The 20458-nt window shown below is 29.6% G+C and overlaps 1 protein-coding gene across 4 annotated transcripts in view; it reads left to right on the forward strand.

Moving 5' to 3' along the window:
- The window catches only part of klar (klarsicht), a 289070-nt gene that overhangs the window by 140874 nt on the left and 127738 nt on the right, over window positions 1-20458 (forward strand). For 2 of the 4 annotated variants that reach the window (XM_040724997.2, XM_040724998.2), the window contains exons 3-5: window positions 7578-7674; window positions 8049-8448; window positions 12932-13056. In XM_040724997.2, the coding sequence (XP_040580931.1) occupies window positions 7578-7674; window positions 8049-8448; window positions 12932-13056 (622 nt within the window). Of the gene's footprint in view, window positions 1-6907; window positions 7109-7192; window positions 7349-7577; window positions 7675-8048; window positions 8449-12931; window positions 13057-20458 lie in introns of those variants that run through there. The other 2 variants (XM_040724999.2, XM_071893447.1) reach the window with 2 other exon arrangements.

Genomic DNA, 20458 nt, shown 5'->3' on the forward strand with positions numbered 1-20458 from the left:
TTATGAACACACACGAACGTTAAATTATGTTTTGATTATAATATATTTAGGAAAGGAAGTTCACTACTCAGGAATTAAATAATAATAACTGCTAAGGGAAATAAATATATTCTTCAGATTACCAATTCCAAAAGAACAGGCCAGCTAAAAAATTCACTGTATTTACATCACTGGAAATGAAACACTTTAAACTTTATGTGACGTCATTGACCCGATTTTCATAATTGGGAAATATACATGAGGTCATCAACAATTTATCTATAAATATCTCTAGATCAGGGGTTCTCTCTCTCTGTCCCATTTTTCTTGAGATTTCTTGGGATGTTACATCTACGGGAAATCCTGAATCTAATTATAATTAGATTGGCTATAAAACTTATATATTAAATATTCATTTAAATATATATAATCCACCAATTATTAGTTTGTTAATTACTTACCAAATTATTTTTTTGGGGGATCACTTTGAGAATTGATTGCAAAAAACAACTTAAAACAAACTTGCATAGTCAGTGATAATAATAAAAGTAGAACGCACTTTAAATTAATGTTTTCTTTTTAAAATATATAAAGAAATACATGAATTTCAGAGTATCCTGATGTTTCCCATGATTCTGTAGTTATAAAGTTTGTCACTGGGATCTTGCTCTTGGAAATTTTATAGGAAAATGAAGTCACTTTTTTTGTCAAGAAAATGAGCGCGAGGAGAAGGCGTGAACGAAACACACGGTATTCAAGGGGGGGGTAAGTAAAAGAAAAATTGCTTTAAAGAGGACATTTAAAAGGGTATTATTGTAGAGAAAATATTATGATTATATGTAAATCTATATTTATTTTATTATGCATAGGGGCGTGATTGCTTACTTGAGAGGCATAAGTTAACACAACAACGACCTAGTAAATAATGTGCAAAAAAGAATAAATGGTACACACAACAACCGTTTTAAAAAAATAGCATATTTAACTATAGCTTATAATGATTTCTTCTTTAAATATTAAAGTAAATAGATAATTTATCGGTATTATTATTTATATTATTTATGAACGGAATTTCAATATTTCTTGAGATCCCACAATTTAAAAATTCATGTCCTCTTAAAGGAAAAACACTTGTTTAGTCCGGATTTTAAATGAAACCATCTCGATTTTTTTATTGGACCGAATGAGTTGATTCAATAAAAATTAAACCTTTATATTAAGACCAAACCCCAGCAGTAGTAGGTACATAATATATTGTATAAATTAAACCAAAAGTTTCCATGGCAAATAGTTACTCGCTCAGATATTTACATTTTTTTTCTTTCTTTACAATTATTTTCGTAAAAAGGGATTAATTACCTTCCACATGTTTCTTGAATTATTTTGACCATGGAATATTATTTTCTCTTGCATATTTTTCTTCGTTGAACATACATTTGTATGTGCGGAATGTCTTTTTGTAGTTGATTTTATAACCATTTTTGTATCTAGGTAAGTCAAAATTTAACTATCACAAAACATTTCATCTAACGAATTTTATCTTCTTCTTTCCCCCCAACAACCTTGATTCACTAAAATTCTCTATATAGACATAATGAACATAAGTATCTCTTTCCATACATTTTAATTAATTTTTCTATTCATTTGGCTAAAGATAATTAACATTATTTGTAGAGGCCAGGGACACTTTTGGCAAAATTACTTGAAGTTGAATTGGTTCAGAGACGCCAAAATATAACACAGTATGCTTGCAAATGTTTTCTATTTAGAAATTAATTTTAGTCGTCAGTGGGGTTTCCAAAAATTGCATTTGAACGCAGCTCGTCAATCGTTGAACTTCTATGTCATCAAATCCATTAACTCTAATAACTATAAACATACATAATAGACCTTACATTGCAATTTAAAAAATTTGTCCTCAAAAAAGGTCGATTTTTGGTCAATTTAGTTTATAATATTTATTAAGGAATTTAAAAAAATAAGCTGGTTAGGTTGCGTTGAATATAGATTACAATAATATTCCGAAGGTGGGGGATGAATCGCTTATGAGTTTATAACTAACTATGTAATTAATAATTTAGACGTAAGATTTATGTTTTGAATATGACGCATCTATAAACTTTTTTTATCCCTACATCTAGATTACTAATTATAGTTATTTAGCTAACAAACATGTTTGTTGTGAAGCGTAAATATATACAAATAAAAAAAGAAATGTGATAAAAATTACAACACTTGTTGCAATGATGGAATTTTTATAAAATTATATCAAAGATGGCTAAAAAAATCCATAGTTCAAATGAAAAACTCACTGCATTATTTGAAAAATATGGTTCCTCCCTAAAATTACGTTTACCCATCAAAATCGTCACAATAAAAGATTAATAAATTGATTTTTTTGCCACAAAAATTAGTATTATTGTAAAATTATATTGGTTATAGCTTTTTTGACGTACAAAAAAAACACAGTTGCAACCGGAGTGTCTTAATTCCTGCGGTAATCATTTTGTTTTCTTAAATAGGACATGAGCTTTGTTTACTTATATTAATTTGTAAAAAAAAGCGACAGAGAGTATGGCTACCTTGCGGTGAATAATGGAACTCCATGACAGATAATATTATTTAATAAAAAATAAAGTTGTATGTTATTCGCTTAGAGGGGACTATGAAAATTCATCTCAGCATGTGCCATAATTTAAAACAACAAACTCAGGACTGTCTATCACCTCGTGGATAATATTTATTTTTTACTTAGCTGATTCGCTAATGTATTTATTGGGCCAGTTAGTATTAATGGTGGGGCGTCCATAGCCAATCAGATCAGCCCACTCCCCAAATAACAAAATCGAAACTATGCATCTGAACTGTTTACGGTCTCCCCTACAAAAATAAGACAGAAAGAGAGATTAGGAAGAGTACAAAAATTGAGACTCTTTAAGTAGTACAAATTGTATGGAAATTCCACTTTTATTCATCACTTGTTATTTCTTTGTCATGTTCCATTAGCATTAATTATTATATGTAATTATTATCAACTGACAAAGAGCGAGGAGTGACAAAACCAAGAGCTACTACATATTTACACTCAACAACAGCACTTCTTAGTTCTTATAATCCTTGACAAATTCCAGAAAATTTAATTTTAACAAATTATTATTCAACATATTACATCTATGTAGGTTAGGGTGGCTCTAAAAATAAATTATATCATAATTTAACGTCACTATACAAAATATTGTTAACTTTAATTCATATTTTATGGTGGTCCTCCTTTTTTAATATTTTGCCTTATATTTAAAAATATAGTTTGAAAAAAAACAAAAACGATAACTCCAATTTTTTCTAATGAGAAAAAGTTACAATCTCTACTTTGTCTCAAGCATAAATAAGTTTTATGCCAACCTTTAGTGGTTTAGTAGTTTTTGTAGTACAATAATTCAATCCCTTTTAACATCCATTAGAATATTTAATATTTATTATATTAATAAGTAACTCGTTATCTACAAAATGATTCATTACATGGACACTCTTCTGTTCTCGGACGTGGTACAATTTCTACTATTAGAGGCATAGAGATAGAATACATAGATTAATAATAACAAGGGAAATTATTTGATGTCGCGATAGGAGACGAAAAAGAAAAAGATAGTTTGACCAAAACATTCGGAAACATAGTATTTCCTTCTATAAGCTCCTACAATTTTATTGTATTCGTATTGTAAAAAATATGTGTTTTAAGAAAAATAATTTGTTCTTTCAAACTTATTAAGGATCATGTCTTTGATTCATCTCCTGAATCAAGCAATATATTCACAATTATTTAATCTATTTCAAAATTTTATGCTGGCATAAAATTATATCTTTTTGGGTAATGGGAAAGTTTGAGGATTCAGGGATCACAGTTTGGAACATACTTACAAACCTTATTCAATTTAGGAATCAATAATTATTTATTCTTAAATTGAATTATAGTCGGAATAATCTCCCAAATCAATCATTAATATTTTGAAAACTAAATGAAATTATATTTAAATGTAAAAATTGGAATAAATATTAATAGACTTCATAAATAATCTGTTTAAAAACTTTATTAGCCTATTGACCTCTCTAAATTTATATAATTATGGTAATAAACTATTATTATAGCAATAAATTTTCAAAGAAATAAAAATATTTGAAGTGCCATCTATGTTTTTGACATACAGGTATGTATTATTAACTATTACAATTCGAATATTTTGGTGGTCACCTGTTTCTTCCTTTTTTTGACGATGTCAATTATTCTTCTCATGATTACTCTGACGACTTTACCTTGCTAACACAAAAATACTCTATGTATTTTGTTGTCAGCTGTCGATTATCTAGTCTCACTTGATACGTCGTGTCTATTTCATAATTTATTATTTTTATAAATAAACGAAGTAAAACGAATACTTATGCTCCATTTCCAAAAGGACATGAATAAAATTTCTTTTGGATCACTCGTAGGAGTTTTATATTAATAATATATATTATTTATTTGAAGAAATTTTGGCTGTGATATATATATATATATAAATGTATGTCTATGCTTTATAAAAACATTACTAAGCAATGTAAAGTATCGGATTGTGGAGAAATAATATAACAATGATAGTTTGAGAGTACTTAAGAGATAAATACCAGTTGGTAAGATTGACTTATATGGCTAACTACTAGATGATTTCGGGCCTTTTTTCAGTTTCTTTTTGGAGTAAAGGTTGAGTGATACAATAAATAAAGGTAACAAAGTCAGCCTTATGCATTTTATATCTATGATGATTAGAACCGATTGAGAGAGTGATGAGAGAATGAAAATAAAATCATTTCTTTTTGAAGTACACAATACAAACTGTTTGATGTACAAGAATAGCGACTTGGGCGCCCTCTATCCAATCAAGACCTGACAGGATCTCGAATTTCAAACACTAAGAGAAATTCAAATATTAGTCGAATAATTCAAATTATTCTGTATCATCTAGTTACGTAAAGTATTCAGTCATAATTATTGCTATAAATTCTATTGAGTTTTGCTGCGATACAAGTGCTAAAGAAACAAATGTTAAAGAGTCTTTATAAGAACCACCCTAACGTAAGTACATTGTACTACTCACTGTACCAGGTACCTAGATGATACATTTGAATAGATTGAGGAGAAGCACTTTAATGAATGCTTCGTCTCATTGTACAAATCTTCGTTTCCATTGTATGTTTGTTATTGTTACGTTGATAGTAGTAATGTATTTATTTAATCTCAAATTGGGGTAGTTGTTTGTGGATACATGGATGAATCACTTCTTTGATCTCTCTTTATTCTTTAATTTCTTACATTTGATATAATATCCATATACATCAGCTCCATACTTCCTCCCCCTGAAAAAAAAAAATTGGTAATTTTTTATGTACCTATCTTTCACGTACGGTATTACACACCAAAAAAAAAAGGTGTTATGTTGTCAGCTGTTGATTGCTGATTATTTTTCCTTTATCCGTATTCCGAACATGTTATTGATTGATTGAATTCGATTTAGCTCTTGTTAAGGTGCTGTGAACAATTATCTTATAATTACAGGGGGGTGCAACCCCCTCCAAATGTACGAATTAAAAAAAAAAAAAATCTCAAAAAAAAATTCAAAAGAATTAAACTTTTTTGAATAGCTATGGATTTTTGAATTTTTTTTTTTTTTTTTGAAAAGATTTAATATTTGAAATTTAATTTTTTAAATTTGTTGAACACCTGTGGATTTTTGAAATTTTACAAAAAAAAATTACTTTAAATATTTATTTCTTTCAAAAGAATCCCCCCTCTAAAAAAATATATATATGTAACACTGCGGGCGCCCCTGAATTATTGAATAATACCTCATTTATAGCTAGGGAGAAGAATGAGCTTACTAAATAACCTATTTTGGATATTTTTTTCTGTTTTTTTTTTTTGATGAAAGGTTGCATTGACAACAATAATATTAAAAATTTGTCTTTCAGAAAAAACACACTATCTATGGTTATTGTTAAACTCTCAAATATTTGAGCAACAACCATATTTAATCTTTTTCAATTGATTTACGGATATAAATCAGGCTCGTATCTATTGAGAGATGTTTCTGTCCAACTGAGTATAAAATTGTCTTAGACATGGACCTTGTCTTTCATTCTTTCGTTTGTTTTTTTAAAAATAATTTCGCATACTATTTTTTAGTATGGTGAAAATTTTTGTTCGCAAATTTTCTTTTATTTGACAAATTTTAATAAAAAAACGTGTCTCTTATAATAAGTCATTACAAAATTATATTGTTAGCTAAAAGCAATTACCCTATAGATTAATCCTTTTAACAGAGCCTTGATACACATTACAATGAACAAGGCTTTTTATAAGTGCTTTATGATTCATTCATTAATCGCATACTCTATAATATTTAAACGCCTCTTCTTTTCTTAATGGGTAGAAAAAAGTAAATATTTAATATTTTCCCAAACTCTCTTAATGATCTTGATGAACGACCTAGATACATATATGATGCATGTTTCGAAACATGGATAGTCTTTGCGTAAATAATCCTCAGTGGGGTACAAATCATAATATGTTTGTGCGCCTCTCATGTTTTTTATATCCTTATATGTTGGTATAGAACATAAAATCTATTGAACTCATAGAAATATCCTTTCCACTGGGTTAATCCATAATTATTATTTAAGGGTCGTCATTAGTCAAACATTAACTTCGGGGATTTTATAGACGTTGGTAGAGGCTCTAATTTCTGAGGCTATTTTATTGCAAGACAAACGTCTCTTGCAGCAAACACAAGTTAAAAAGTTTCAACTCTCGGAGGAGGTCATTTATTATTTTTGCTCTTCTTGTTATGATGATATATAATTATTCTACTTATTGGTTATTCATAAGGTTCTCAACAGTGTAGATTTGAGATCATATGAGTGCGAATGTCTGCTATTGTGAGTGTATTTAGTGCTGTGGTCTTGTACTTATTTGCAAATACATTATTAAATCCCTTTTGAAGGGCATCTTATTCAAATTACAAATATTATTATATTTATAAATGATTGAGGGATCGAGGAAACGTGGATCGGATTCACGTAGAGGATCATGTAGCAGGTATGGTTTTTTGTCTACATATATGTACACAGGAAAACTTTTCTTGGCGCTAAAGTGATGGTGTTGCTATGTTTTTGTTGTTTTATTGTTCGTTTGACTGCTGTTGCAATACCGCTGTAGTGATATATATTCCTCATATTATCATAATACAGTTCTTGTGTTTATATTTTTCATGTTGGTTACAAAGTGATTATTTTGTTTTGAAGAATTATATATATAAAATATTGTGCAATAAAGACGGTAGGTGTGCTAAATACGAATCCATACGCTTTAAAAATAATGTTTTCCAATCTATAGGAATGTCTGACTGACTGATTTCAATATTAGTCAATGTCTCGTCATCACTATATCCATATGTGCATGCACAAAAATATGTGCTAATTAACTTATTATCTGTGTCTTAATAGTGTTGTTGTGAATGTGATAGTTTGAGTTTGAATTTAATTCCATTATCATCTTATTTTTTCAGTCACCTATCATTAGGAGACTTGGTTGGAGATCAGAAAAAATTTTGGGCTTCCCTTCAGCATACTCACGATTGGAGTCGACGGCTAAATGATCAAAAGGTAATGTATATACACGCTTATTTATTGAATAATAATCATTTTATTTTTGACAAATTTTGATATGAATTGAATTTAAAACTAACGAAAATGACACATTCTGTGATGTGATCATCACGTATAAAGTTATAATATATTGAATACATCATGTGGAATTTTTGTTATTGCTTTATTTTTCACTTTATTTGGCATTTAATCATTTCTTAGAGTGTTGCTATAATTATTTATAATACATAGTAAGAAAACATTAACTGTACTTATGAACTCTGTAAATTGTAATATATATTTTATATCTCGGAACTTTTGAGATACTCACCACAACCTCTCTTTTCTCTATTTAATTATTATAAGATTTTCTTTTATATTATTTCTTTTAGGATAATGAGTTGGAATGGGACTATGGAGATGTTCAAACGCCTTTGAACCTCAATAGTTCCAACTGGACTTTTAATGATTTTATGGAACGTTACAATCAGCTATACGCATCATTGAATCAAATACAGGATATGGTATTTTCATCCACAGCTACGAGTACAAGTTCTTCTGCTGATTCAAAAATACTTAATGAAGCTTTAGTAACGCATTTAGAAGGTATTCGTGAAGAGTACGAACGATTTTTAAAACGATCTTCCCTTATGGCTGAAGAATTCACCGACCTCTGGGATGAGGTAATGTGTCGAGTTGAGCTTTTAGCGGCCAAGTGGGAGATTTTAATGGCTAGATCATCAGCTAGTAAACATTCCGTTGAGGAATCCAATCCAGATCATTTCCATTCTGGTGAGTGCTACTACTAATACTTTGTCTCTTTGTGAAATAAATCACATTTTTATATATTTTTGAAAATCCTAGTTCAAACTTGTTTTATTTTTATTTTTATATGATAATAATGGCATATATTTGTCTACAAATGATCCATCAATGCGTGCTTTTATTCGTTTACTCAACTTCAATTCAAGTTCTTTAGTTTATTCCAAACTAAATCTGTCTAAGATTTATCAGTTAATTGATTAAATTGGTCGATTTTAGGCCATTTTAAACTGATTGGTAATCGGCCGACGTTCCCGATTATTATCGATACTTTAATATTTTATTTCCCTAAAAACAAGTTGTAATTAAAAAAAAAAAATCAAAATTAGCTATTTTTCAAAAAATTATGAGATTTAATGTTTTTGATTAATCAACTATTAACTACATAGACGTAGACATTTTCTGGAAGTTTTTTGACACTTAATTAACATTTTGGACTCTGACAATTTATGTAATTTTAAATTTGAATTTGTAACGTCACTTTAAACTGTCATTTAACTTGTCAAAAAAAAAAATATAAATCCTATTTATGGCTACACTGGTTATCTATAAAATATAACTGAATCCACAATGTACAAATTTTAGGATTAAATTACTTAAAATACAGTAATGAGGTAGGTACTTTTTGTACAAATTTTTAAAATTAATTTATTTTACTGGGATCTTGGAACATTATTTTGTAGGGAAAAAATCGACCAATTAATCAGATATCCGACAAATGCGAAGTTTGAAATTTATCCTAGGGGGCTGGGCAAGAGTTTAAAATTTATCCTAGGGGGCTGGGCAAGAGTTTAAAATTTTGAGGTCTGAATGCGAAATTGTCGTAACTCAAAATTACAAACATTATTGTTGCTGCCTATATTTTAAAAGTCTAATATTTAATGTTGATATTTAAAAAAAAATGGAAAGTCAGACTCATGAAATGAATTTCTTCGATCTATTTTATTCTAAAAATTTGAAAACGCCATTATTCATAATGAAAAAATGTAGTTAACAAACCTAATCCTGTAAAGTAAATATTTGAGCTACGAAAATGTGGCTCCCACCCCACGATTTGTTAAAGGAGGATTCAAAGGTTATTAAGTTACATACCAAGTATATCTAATATAGTGTTCATATAATTAATCTTGAGATATTTACTATGGTTATTGGTGTTTTAACCCTTAAATAATCGACATCGGTCCCAAAAATATCAATATCGTCGAGCTTTATTCCAATGAGCTATAATTGTTTTGTGTTAGAATACAACATTCATAGATAAATAATTTTTTAATAGAAAATTTATCTATGGGATCATCAGGAATCTAGCAGCAGAGATAAAAGTTACTATACTCCAATGCCAGGGGGGTTAATAGGATATTATTTATTATCTATAGAAATTTCATTATTTAAATCGATCCCATCAAAATATATAAAATTTTGATTGGAATTCTATTTTATAATCAGTAGATGATTCATTTATCTAAAATAAATACATAGAAAAACTATGCATTTATACTTTGAATAACCTGATCATGTAGGCATGTTAGAATCTGCAATTATGTCATTAAAGTAAATTTTCTCAGTTATCTTGCCAGTCGTTGACAACGTTATATCGATGCATTTTTTTATGCAAATAAAAAAAAAGGGAAATAATTATTTGATAAAAAAAAAAATAAAGGTACTTGAAAAATATATTTCTATTCAAACAGTGAGAGCATCTTCTTTACAAGAATATAATATTTTATGATTTTTTCGGAATGTAATGTTGTATATAAAAAACGCAACCTCTTACCCGTTTTATTACTTTAATGTAATTCAATCGTCATAGACTATAGTACGGGCATATCTTTACATAGACAAGGAATAACATTCTATTTTTGTGCATCCGTACATAAATCATGTAGTCTGTGTATGAATATAACTGTTGTTTCTTTTATTTTAATTGTTTATGATGAAACAAAAGGGTAGGTGTAGCATCTCTACTGACTCTGTCATGAATCATGATTATAGAGAAATGAAAATTAAGTGTGTGCAATTGTACAATCAATCTACTTAAATTGTAACCAGGCCTATCACAAATGAGAGCATGCTGCTCCCCTTCACCTTTGAATAAAATTTTGTTGTCAAGTTTGTCGAAAACGAAAAAACAACTTCTATATTCTATAAAATATCTTCCTTTCTGGGCATTTTTTTTGGTTAAAAAAAATGCATTTGTGGCTTGTGAACATGAAAGCAAGCTCAAAGGATTTCATTTTGATTTTTCGACAAATTATTGTCAATTTCTATCATCAAATTATTCTTATTGCCCTTTGAGTGCGCGGTAAATTTAATTGAAATTAGCCAAAGTTGATCGTCCCATTAAAAAAAAATTATAAATTGATTGATTTTATTTGAAAGGTAATCATTTGTCTTTTAAATCAAATAAAGGTTCTATAATTAATTAGCACAAATACTTGGGTCTCTCAACTTATCCCACAAATTTGAATACAACGTCCATAATTGACTCTGTCCATGAAATTTTTACCTGTATGAAGTAATATAATATAGTAAATTTGAATTTTCTCCTATTCTTGATTTTTTTTCAAGATTGTTTTTATATTAATGCACAGCATTTGTCAAATTTTGTATTTTCTAAAACAAGTTTATTTGTCAAATTTTGTATGAAATATAAGGTTGTCAACTCTCTTATTGTTCTTAATTGTATATGTCAAATTTGTTTTTTTTTCTTAAAAAAAACATTCTCATAAAATTTTCATAGATTTTACAGCCTTAAAAATGCTTGCATTTTTACTTCTCTGGCCTCATCGAATTGAATGAAAAGAACGTCTTTTTTTTATATTGTTGAGTACATTCTTTTTAGAAAATAAAACATTTTTGATTATGATTATCCTATTAATTTCTAGTAGTATGTTGTACAATTACAAGTCACATTATTTTGGACATACATATCATTAATTATAAAGTATAATTATTTTCTTCCTTGAATGCATAATATTTACAAAACCCTACAATACATTAGTTACATATTATATCTGATTGTGATTTATCGGTATACAGTATATAGGTTTGTTTGTGAAAGAGAGAAAACTGTGTGCTGTCTGTAATAATTGATAAAATATGTTAATTTATCAATCATTTAATGTTTTGTACAATATACATAATATGTACTTAGAATAAATTAGAGTCTAGTCAAAACGAACATTAGATATATATTAATCATATATAGTTTAGACTAATTGACGTAGATAATGTGCTTTGTCTATTAATATGCATTAAATTATAATTATTTTATGACTGACTGACAGTGAAGAATACCTTTGTGAATACATACATGTTTTAAATCTCTCTGAAGCGCATAGGTTGTGTTGTTTAATGAAATGAAAAGTTGCGGAAAGTTTTTTAAGATTAGATAATAAAAACCGTGAAATTTAACACTAAAATGCATCATTTTTTTGCAAATATGCAACACACCAAAGAAACAACATTTATATAATATTCAACAAAAATGTGTTTAGTTCTAATTTTTTTTGACATTTGAAGCAATCCGGTTGATAAGTCTGTGTAAAGGGACTAAAAAGGAAAGAGGAGACAAGATTGTTGAAATACAAAGTAAAGAAAAAATATGTGTATAAATTATGTTCAGTATTCACGTAGCCTCAATAAAAAAATGTAGAATATTCAATATCCCTTCGTAGATGATTAGGATTATGTACTTTTGTTTTAAAATATCAAATAGTTTATGTTTCTGGTTTATTCAAAAGAAAAATACGTAACCCTGTCGAAAACGTTGACTTCTATTTAATTATATTCGATGAATCTTAGTCAAAATACTTGATAACAATGAACTGTGCAAGAGATGAAAATAGCGCATATACTAAATTTTAGACGAATCAGAATTAGAGATAAGAAAAAAATTTATTGATTGATATATATGACGCCTCTTTCCCTTATAGTCTATTTAAGTGTGAGTAGATATTAGTTCGATTTTGCATCAGCAAAAACCCTAAGTAATTAACTATTATATATTATAATTAGGAAAATAAATAATCCAAAAATCATTTTCCTTGCCGTTATATTACATCTTCGAAACGTGATTCACTTGATAAAATTATTTTCAAGACATAAGCTTGAAATAAGCTAATCTTAATCAAAATATTCTTGACAGATTCAATATTAATTCATGTTTTCTGGATTAAAAGGAGAGATTATAATTAAGTAATGGGTGCTTTGTTGAGTATCATTTTTGCTAATGTACATAATTCTCAAGTGAATCTTCAATTTAATATATATGATCAACTTTTCATTGAATGAATTACATAAATGAAGCTTATATTATGGAATAATTAAATGCAAGAAGTCCTCTTAAATATTTTAAATTTTCTCGTGAATTTCTTGTAGGAGTAAAACCCCGAGAAATCTCTATAAACAAAGAAACCCTATAATTGATTCATAACTTATTTTCCAATTCCAGATATCGAGCAGGATGTTCGAGGACTTAGAAAATGGTTGAAGGAAATGGAAGGCAAAATTCTTCCTCTGAGGTTTCGAACCAAGTGGTCACGTGAAGCCATAGAGGAGAAAATGAAAGAGATTCAGGTAAGACGGTCTTTTATTTGATAAATACGAATGTACAACCAGGGAAACGTTATAACTCATATTGAATGGGTACATGATAGAGTGTATATAATATAAATGAGTTATGAGTTAAGAGAGTTGCATGGCGATTTGCCAAGAGTCGAATATTTGAATGGTGGAAACTCTTTTTATTACATTTTTTTCTTTTTCCTCCGCGTGATTAATTTTCAATTTACTCTGTGCATAAGATGCTATTGGACTTTAAAGTGACTTGTTGGAGGGTTTTTCTTCAAAAAAAAGTTGAAAATGAATATTGTTTTGGTTAAAAAACTTCTTAGCTGGAATGTTTACAAATGCTATTGTGAATGTATTATTTTACTAATATTTCTTTAACAAATATTTTTACACGCCTATGGCTAATTATTTTATGTTAGTGCCAAGGTTAATAGAAAATACATGGTTATACCATAACACGTGTACGGTTGATGTTGACTTCCACCACGCTTATTTAAATTGACGTCATAGTGTAAGAGTGGTTGTGTGTTTTGTCAAAATCTGTCTTTCTTACCCGGTACGATACATCAAATTGTAAATTCTCGCAATAGTAACGTCATAGACTATGATTGGTTGCGTGTTTTGTCAAAATTTGCATGTTTTACGCAGTAGTTGGTACGATACATCGAATTAAAAATTCTAGAATGCCCGGTTGCATGATGGTCTAACCTTGTATTTCTATAAGCCTTGGTTGGTACATTACATGAGGTACATGTTTTAACGAGTCGAAGGTTTATTTTCAGTTCCTTTATAGTTGTATATGGCCTATGTTATAGTTTACATCCAAAACTCAATTTTAATCACACAAAAAAACTAGCCCTTAAAAGGTATTTAAAAGCAAAGTTTGTATGTTCACCGACTCCTAGTTAGTAATTACTACCGCTAGTAATATAATAATTAGTGTTGAGAATGGGTATAGCACCGAATTTTTTTTTCGTTTCTTTCTTAAGTGATTTTTTCTATACGGAGTTGGACCGATTTTTCGGTCCAGACCGCGGTCTCAAACCGTGGACTGATTTTTTTCGGTCTCACTTTTCAACCGATTTTGATTCGGTCTCAATTTATGGACCGATTTTTTTTTCAGTTTCATATATTATGAGACTTTTTTTTTTAGATGAACTGTCATTCATTTTTTCCAAAAAAGTTCTAGAACAAATACTGTATACATATAAAAGACGGTGGAATCAAAATTAATACGAGCTATCTCTGTTTAAACTTCGTATAACGTCATTGTTCTTTAAACATATTTAATGTTATAAACAATTTATCATTAAAATTGGTCTAGATCGATTTTTTTGGCAACGAACTAGACCGAATTTTTCCTTAAGACCGATCTATACCGAATTTTTATATGAGACCGATCCAGACGTAGTTTTTTTGATGGACCGAACTAATTCGGTCCTACAAAAATATAAGTGTCTCAGACCGGTCTAGGATTTCCAGACCCAACACTATTAATATTGATATGATTTGATGTAGCATTAGTTAGATGTGATGAATACTATTAGTTACCATATGGTGATGCATGCGAGTAAAATGTATAATATTAATTCACGTTTTTCACATTGGTACATACAAGATTGAATGATGTTTTAGATAGTGGAGCATGATGAGGATGATTAAACCATTCCAACAAAAAAAGTTTACCTGTTCCTAACTATGTATGTAATGTTTGCAATTCATGGTGATTATTCGCTTGCCCTTTATTACTTCACTCCTATCCTCATCCATCTCCATTTTCCATACTGTTGTATACCCTATATCACCCCATATATTTTAGGGAGGCCGAGGGCACTTGCAGGGATGTCCGCAGGATTATATATAGATATCTTTTTGGTAAGGGGGACTTCTTTGAAAAAAAAAAATCCAAAAATTTAATTTTTTACAACATTCAAAATTCCACAGCTTTTCTACAGATCCACAAAAATTAGCAATAATTTTTTGTGAAAAAGATTTCAAATTTATATACATTTTTTTTTAATTCCCAAAATCCACAATTGTTCACAAAAATTATTTATTTTGGAAAAAAACTCATTTTCAAATATCAAATTTTTTAGAAAAAAAATTCTAAAATTTATTTTTTTGATGTTAAATTTTTTGTGTTAAATTGTTCACAAATCCGTAGCTATTCACAAAAAATATTTTTTTTTGTATAATAATTTCAAAATCCATAGCTTTCCCTAAAACATAAAAATTTTGTTTAGAAATTTCAAATATTAAATTTTTTAGATATTGAATTCAAAAATATTAAATTTTCCAAAAAAATGCGAAATTTTTAACTTTTTCGAAGAAAACAGTTATTCACAAAAAAATAATTTTTTTCAATTTTTTTATTTTATTTTAGAGTTAAATTTTTTAAGGAGAGACTAAATTTTAACGAATATCGATTTTATTAAATAAGCAAATTAATAAAAAAAATTCTGGAAAGTTATGACAGTAAAAATATTTTAGACAACAGGATTTTTTTTTTTTAGTGTGATAACAATAAAAGTTATGCAAAAGTGTGTGGACAATAGCCCTTTGACCCTTATGGTTCTGGGGCCACAGATATATACAATACAAAGAAAATTGCAACTCTTATTGCATCTGACCCCCTTCATACTGAGCAATTAATGAGTGAGTTTTGAATTTAATAAAATTTCATCAATTGAATAGGAAACACAAAAATCACCAAAAATATTGATTTTTGCAACAAAAATCTGCATTATATTACACAATTATAATGTAGTTTTTTATGATGTTGAAAGAAAAAGAGGTGATTGCAAATGTTGCCGGTCTCCCCTACTTGTTAATTTGATTCGTAGATTCAAGCCTTTGCTGAGTCGATAGGAACGACGTGTAAATATAACTTTCTATTTGTATACACAATATATATATTATGTTTTATTAAGAAACATGATAATTACAATCATATGTTTTTTGATCACGTGAAGTATGTTTAAAAAATGAAAACGAAGTGATAATGAAGTAACCAATTTCTGTTCATTAATTTTGCCAACGCCTTTTTAAGAGATAGGATATATAGAGAAAAAACCTTTTAATATTTTTGCTTATTTATCTCCCCTCTATAACTATGTAAGAACAGCGGTCGTCAGCGAATTGCGGAATAAAACGTGGCCAAGTCCAGTGCCTCGTGGAGACTGCAGGGTGGCGGGGTAGAAAAATCTTTATTAGTGCAATTAATTATTTACATCTTCAACTTTCATTGCTTAAAATGTCCACCTTCTGCCTCAACCATGGCCTCAATTATGCTCTTAAAAACACAGCATAGTCTTTCGGCATGGCAGCCCATTACTCCTCAACAGCAGCTCTATGAGCTGTTAACAGGCGGGTAGTCGAGGTTGACACAGTTTGCATAAACTATGGGAGCAGTCAGGGGATGATGGGGCCAAAAGTCGGATGCCCAGAAATCAACCAGATTTTGGGAGATTCAGTAAGTAGCTGACGTTTTCTTCGGACAAATGAGGTCATACCAATTTCTTCTACCGTACTGTGGCCTCCGAGAAACTCAACTCCCTTGAATGTATTTGCACATTGTTGGATTGTCTTTGATGCTGTCCCCCAAAGGCTCCAAAAACTCCATAGTCCTCACTTTTTCCCCTTCCTTCCCCGGCTTTCCCTCCATACTTTTGCCATCCTTTATCTTCTTCTACGCCGCATAAACAAGTGTGTTTCTGCAAATTGAGGGCACTGCTATTGCGTCGCAGAGCAAGTCAGCAACCCGTTGTCTTTTTTCTTCCCTTTCAAACGCATTTTGTTTTCTAATTTGATCAAAACAAATATGATTTGAAAGCTGAAATTGCAAACTTTAAAACCTCTCTTCTACAAAACCTCCAAAATTTACTTTCTTATTTATCGAAAATTGGCTTTAAAGATCTTTCCGCGATTGGCTGACGCACGGTGTATTAAGTACTCATACCTAATAGGAAGGAGTGAAGAGTAGTAGGTGGAATGTAGATTTGTCTAAAGAATAAGAAGAAAGATCCCTGTTGTTAAATAAATGGTGTAAAATTGTTTCCTTTTATGTCGATGCCACACATCATATACATGGATACACAAGTATATATTGGGGTTGGGTTCGAGTAAAAATAATAAAGTTCCTTCCCATTCGAGTTAATTATATAATATAGATATAATTTCCATACATTTGCTAAACACACAAACAATCTTGAGCTAAAATTAAGAAAAGGAGTTGATGACATGTTTTGAGGGAGTGCACTTTGGTTCGGATCACTAAACCTCGAAAAAGTGTAGGTTTGACAAGTTAGAAAAACAATGGAGTTTTTAATAAATATCCAAGTTTAATCAATTGGTTGAGCTGATAGTACATAGACTTGGGAGATTATGTAAGAGAGGAGTGGTCACGAAACCTCGTAAATTGAATGAGATGACCTTTGAAAAATGTGTTAGATACATGTCAGGTGAAAAAGGTATAAATAGAAGTTAATACAAGAATGCTCACACAAGATGCTGCATAATTGAAAGTTAAAAATTGCTAGTAGTTCAAATGATATGCTGTTACTAGGACTTTTCTTCAGGGAGGGAGGGAGGGGATTTTTGACAAAGCCTTGACAGCAGAGTGAAATTTGCAAAAAACAACAAGATTTTACAAAGTTTGAGTAATCAATTGAAAATGAATCGGGTAAAACTGAGTTTGTTTTTCGATTTTGAATAATATTTTAATTCCAACACTAAAAATACGCTGTGCCTATGTATTTCAAGCATTCAAAGCTATTGTATGATCGTACCTAATATTATGTAGTCTCTCATTTTATGGAATATTAGTCTTATATAACTCCATATTAGGCTTGGGGTTTTTATGTATTCACAATGGTGGTTTTCTATTGCCTTTTTATTATATACATAGAATGAGCATATATATCTCACTAGGTGGGCCTAAATAATTTATATCATCATTTCATACTTTGGAATCTACAATGTATATACAAGAGTTTTTCATTTCCCGGGAAATTGTCTTTGGGTGGGTACCACGGAAACATTTTTTTTTTTAATTGCAGGGTCCTGGGAAATTTTGAAATCCCCTTATTAAATAATAAATACAATGAAATTTAAGTATTTATTTTTTTATTTTAAGACGAAATAATCAATTTTTGGATTAAAAATATTGCGCAGGTTTTTTTGTTTATTATTATATAAAACACAAGTTTTTTATATTCTAGAACTCGATTTTCCACAACAGTTGTCATTATTACTTAATTCCTGAATAGTGGTCATCCTTTCCTAACTATTTTTAATTTTATTCAAAGCCTGATTGAATATTCGTGTGTGCTCATACAAGAGGATTTATTGTGGGGTTATGATAATTAGTCCTTATTGGACTCCTGCGGAATGAGGGATTTACATCTGAGTAATTCCAGTAAATGTCCTTGTTTATATCCTTTTCTCCCTTGTCACAGCTCATGGTAGCTGATCAAATGAAATGTCACGAGTATTATTCATTCACTCCTCAAAACATTCTTCAAATTGTCAGGTTTACCATATTTATTTTTGGTTTTCTTTTTAACATGCCCATTCACCACAGGATTTTTATCACAGTCTAAAATTCTGTAATACAACGCAGTATTGTAATAATAAAATAAAGTTTATATTATCAAGTAATACAATGGGGAATTTCCTGGGAATTTATCATAGGTTTTAAACACTGAAAATCTCGGGAATCCGTAGTAGATAAGTAGTTTTATTCAAACTCACGTTTTAGAAATTAGTGTTTTGCAAAAAAAAAAAAATGTACATACGAGTAATATGTATATCAGAAATGATGTTATGAGTGTTATTAAAAATTGTATTTAAAAAAAATAAAAGTGATGGCTCATTTTTTTGCAATTTCTTTTTCTCAATTAATGACTTACATTAGCCTCAAGGGATCCTCATGCAAAAAGTTTTTGTTTTTTTTATAAAATTATGATTATAATATTAGTTGTTGCCGTTTATTTGGAAACAGTTATTCAATTTAAAAAAAAAAAAAGTCACGACTTAAATCATTGATTTTTGAATTATCATCATTTCTACTGATATCGTGTATATTGAAAATACTGTCTTAAAAACAATTAAATTTCGATCCATGGTCAGAGAGCTCCTAAAAAATGGATATTGGATCAAGTCTCAATGTTAGTCGCATCCTTACCTTTATCATATAACGCAACCTTCCCTCCAAAAAGAAACTAGGAGGAAAAGGCCCAATAATCAGTTGATAGCTGTAACCTAATTATTCTCCAAACTAGTGTTGTGTGGGTCCTTATTTAGGACTGAAGACTGCAGTCGGTCCAGTATAGTTATCTCCTACATATCCAACCTGTCACTTAAAATTTTTGTTCCTTGATGATGTCCTTCAACTTTATTTCTTCTTTATTATCAGTTCTAGTTGTACTGGCAATCCTAGGGACCGACCGGTATAAGGACCGGTCCGAAGGACTTGTAGGAACGTTGAATGACTGGATTTGACCGAATAAATTAGAAAATGACAAAACACTACCTCCAACTATGTTCTAATTATTTAATATTTCTTGAAAATTGTTCATAGCAGCTTCACCAAAACTAATTCAGATTCAACCAACGTTCAAAACACTCATGTAGGGGTAGAGAGAGAGAGAAGTAGAAAGATCTACAGTTTACAACAAAATAAAATCTAATTTTTTTATTAGTAACCTAAGGTCGTGTTGTATTCTTTTAGTATGTATATTTCAAAGTATGAATGTTTTGTTTACATTCATGTAAGATTATGTTTCTCTTGTCTTATCCTGACATACACATATCTAATAATATCTAATTACATGGATATGTTCATTCAATGGAATGACTCATGAGATTGAATACAATTCCATTGATTTACTAAAAAATGATAGCCCAGAATATACATGAGAAGAGGAGGAGAGTCCCTTGAACAACTTATTTAACAGCTGAGTTATGTAGCACGTGATTATGACATTACTATAATTTAATCATGGGAGAAGGAGAGGGTTCATTTATGTGTTCACGGTACAGTCACAGAGTGTTATTCCTAGATAGCAGTTTTAAGAGCTTTAATTATGCATTAGAGCAGCTAGAATTTCACTTATGTAGACACACTCACTCACCCTTTCCCCAACTTTCTGCTTATCCACGACTTTCCAAGAAATAGGATTGTACATATTTGCATTTTTGAGTAGATAAATATGTATTATATTATCTTACAAAACGATAATTAATCCACATGTAAGTAAATAAAGAATTCGGTGAAAGCCGCGTGCTGCTTTTTCATAACTGTATTAGGTTGTACAATTGTAGTTACTACTAAAGTATTTCACCCTTAGCGTGCCAATCCAATCACGGTATATCATGTACGTATAGAATGGATACGAAATATGTAATT

Source organism: Lepeophtheirus salmonis, chromosome 14, assembly GCF_016086655.4.
Source record: "Lepeophtheirus salmonis chromosome 14, UVic_Lsal_1.4, whole genome shotgun sequence".
NCBI classification, from domain to species: domain Eukaryota; kingdom Metazoa; phylum Arthropoda; class Copepoda; order Siphonostomatoida; family Caligidae; genus Lepeophtheirus; species Lepeophtheirus salmonis.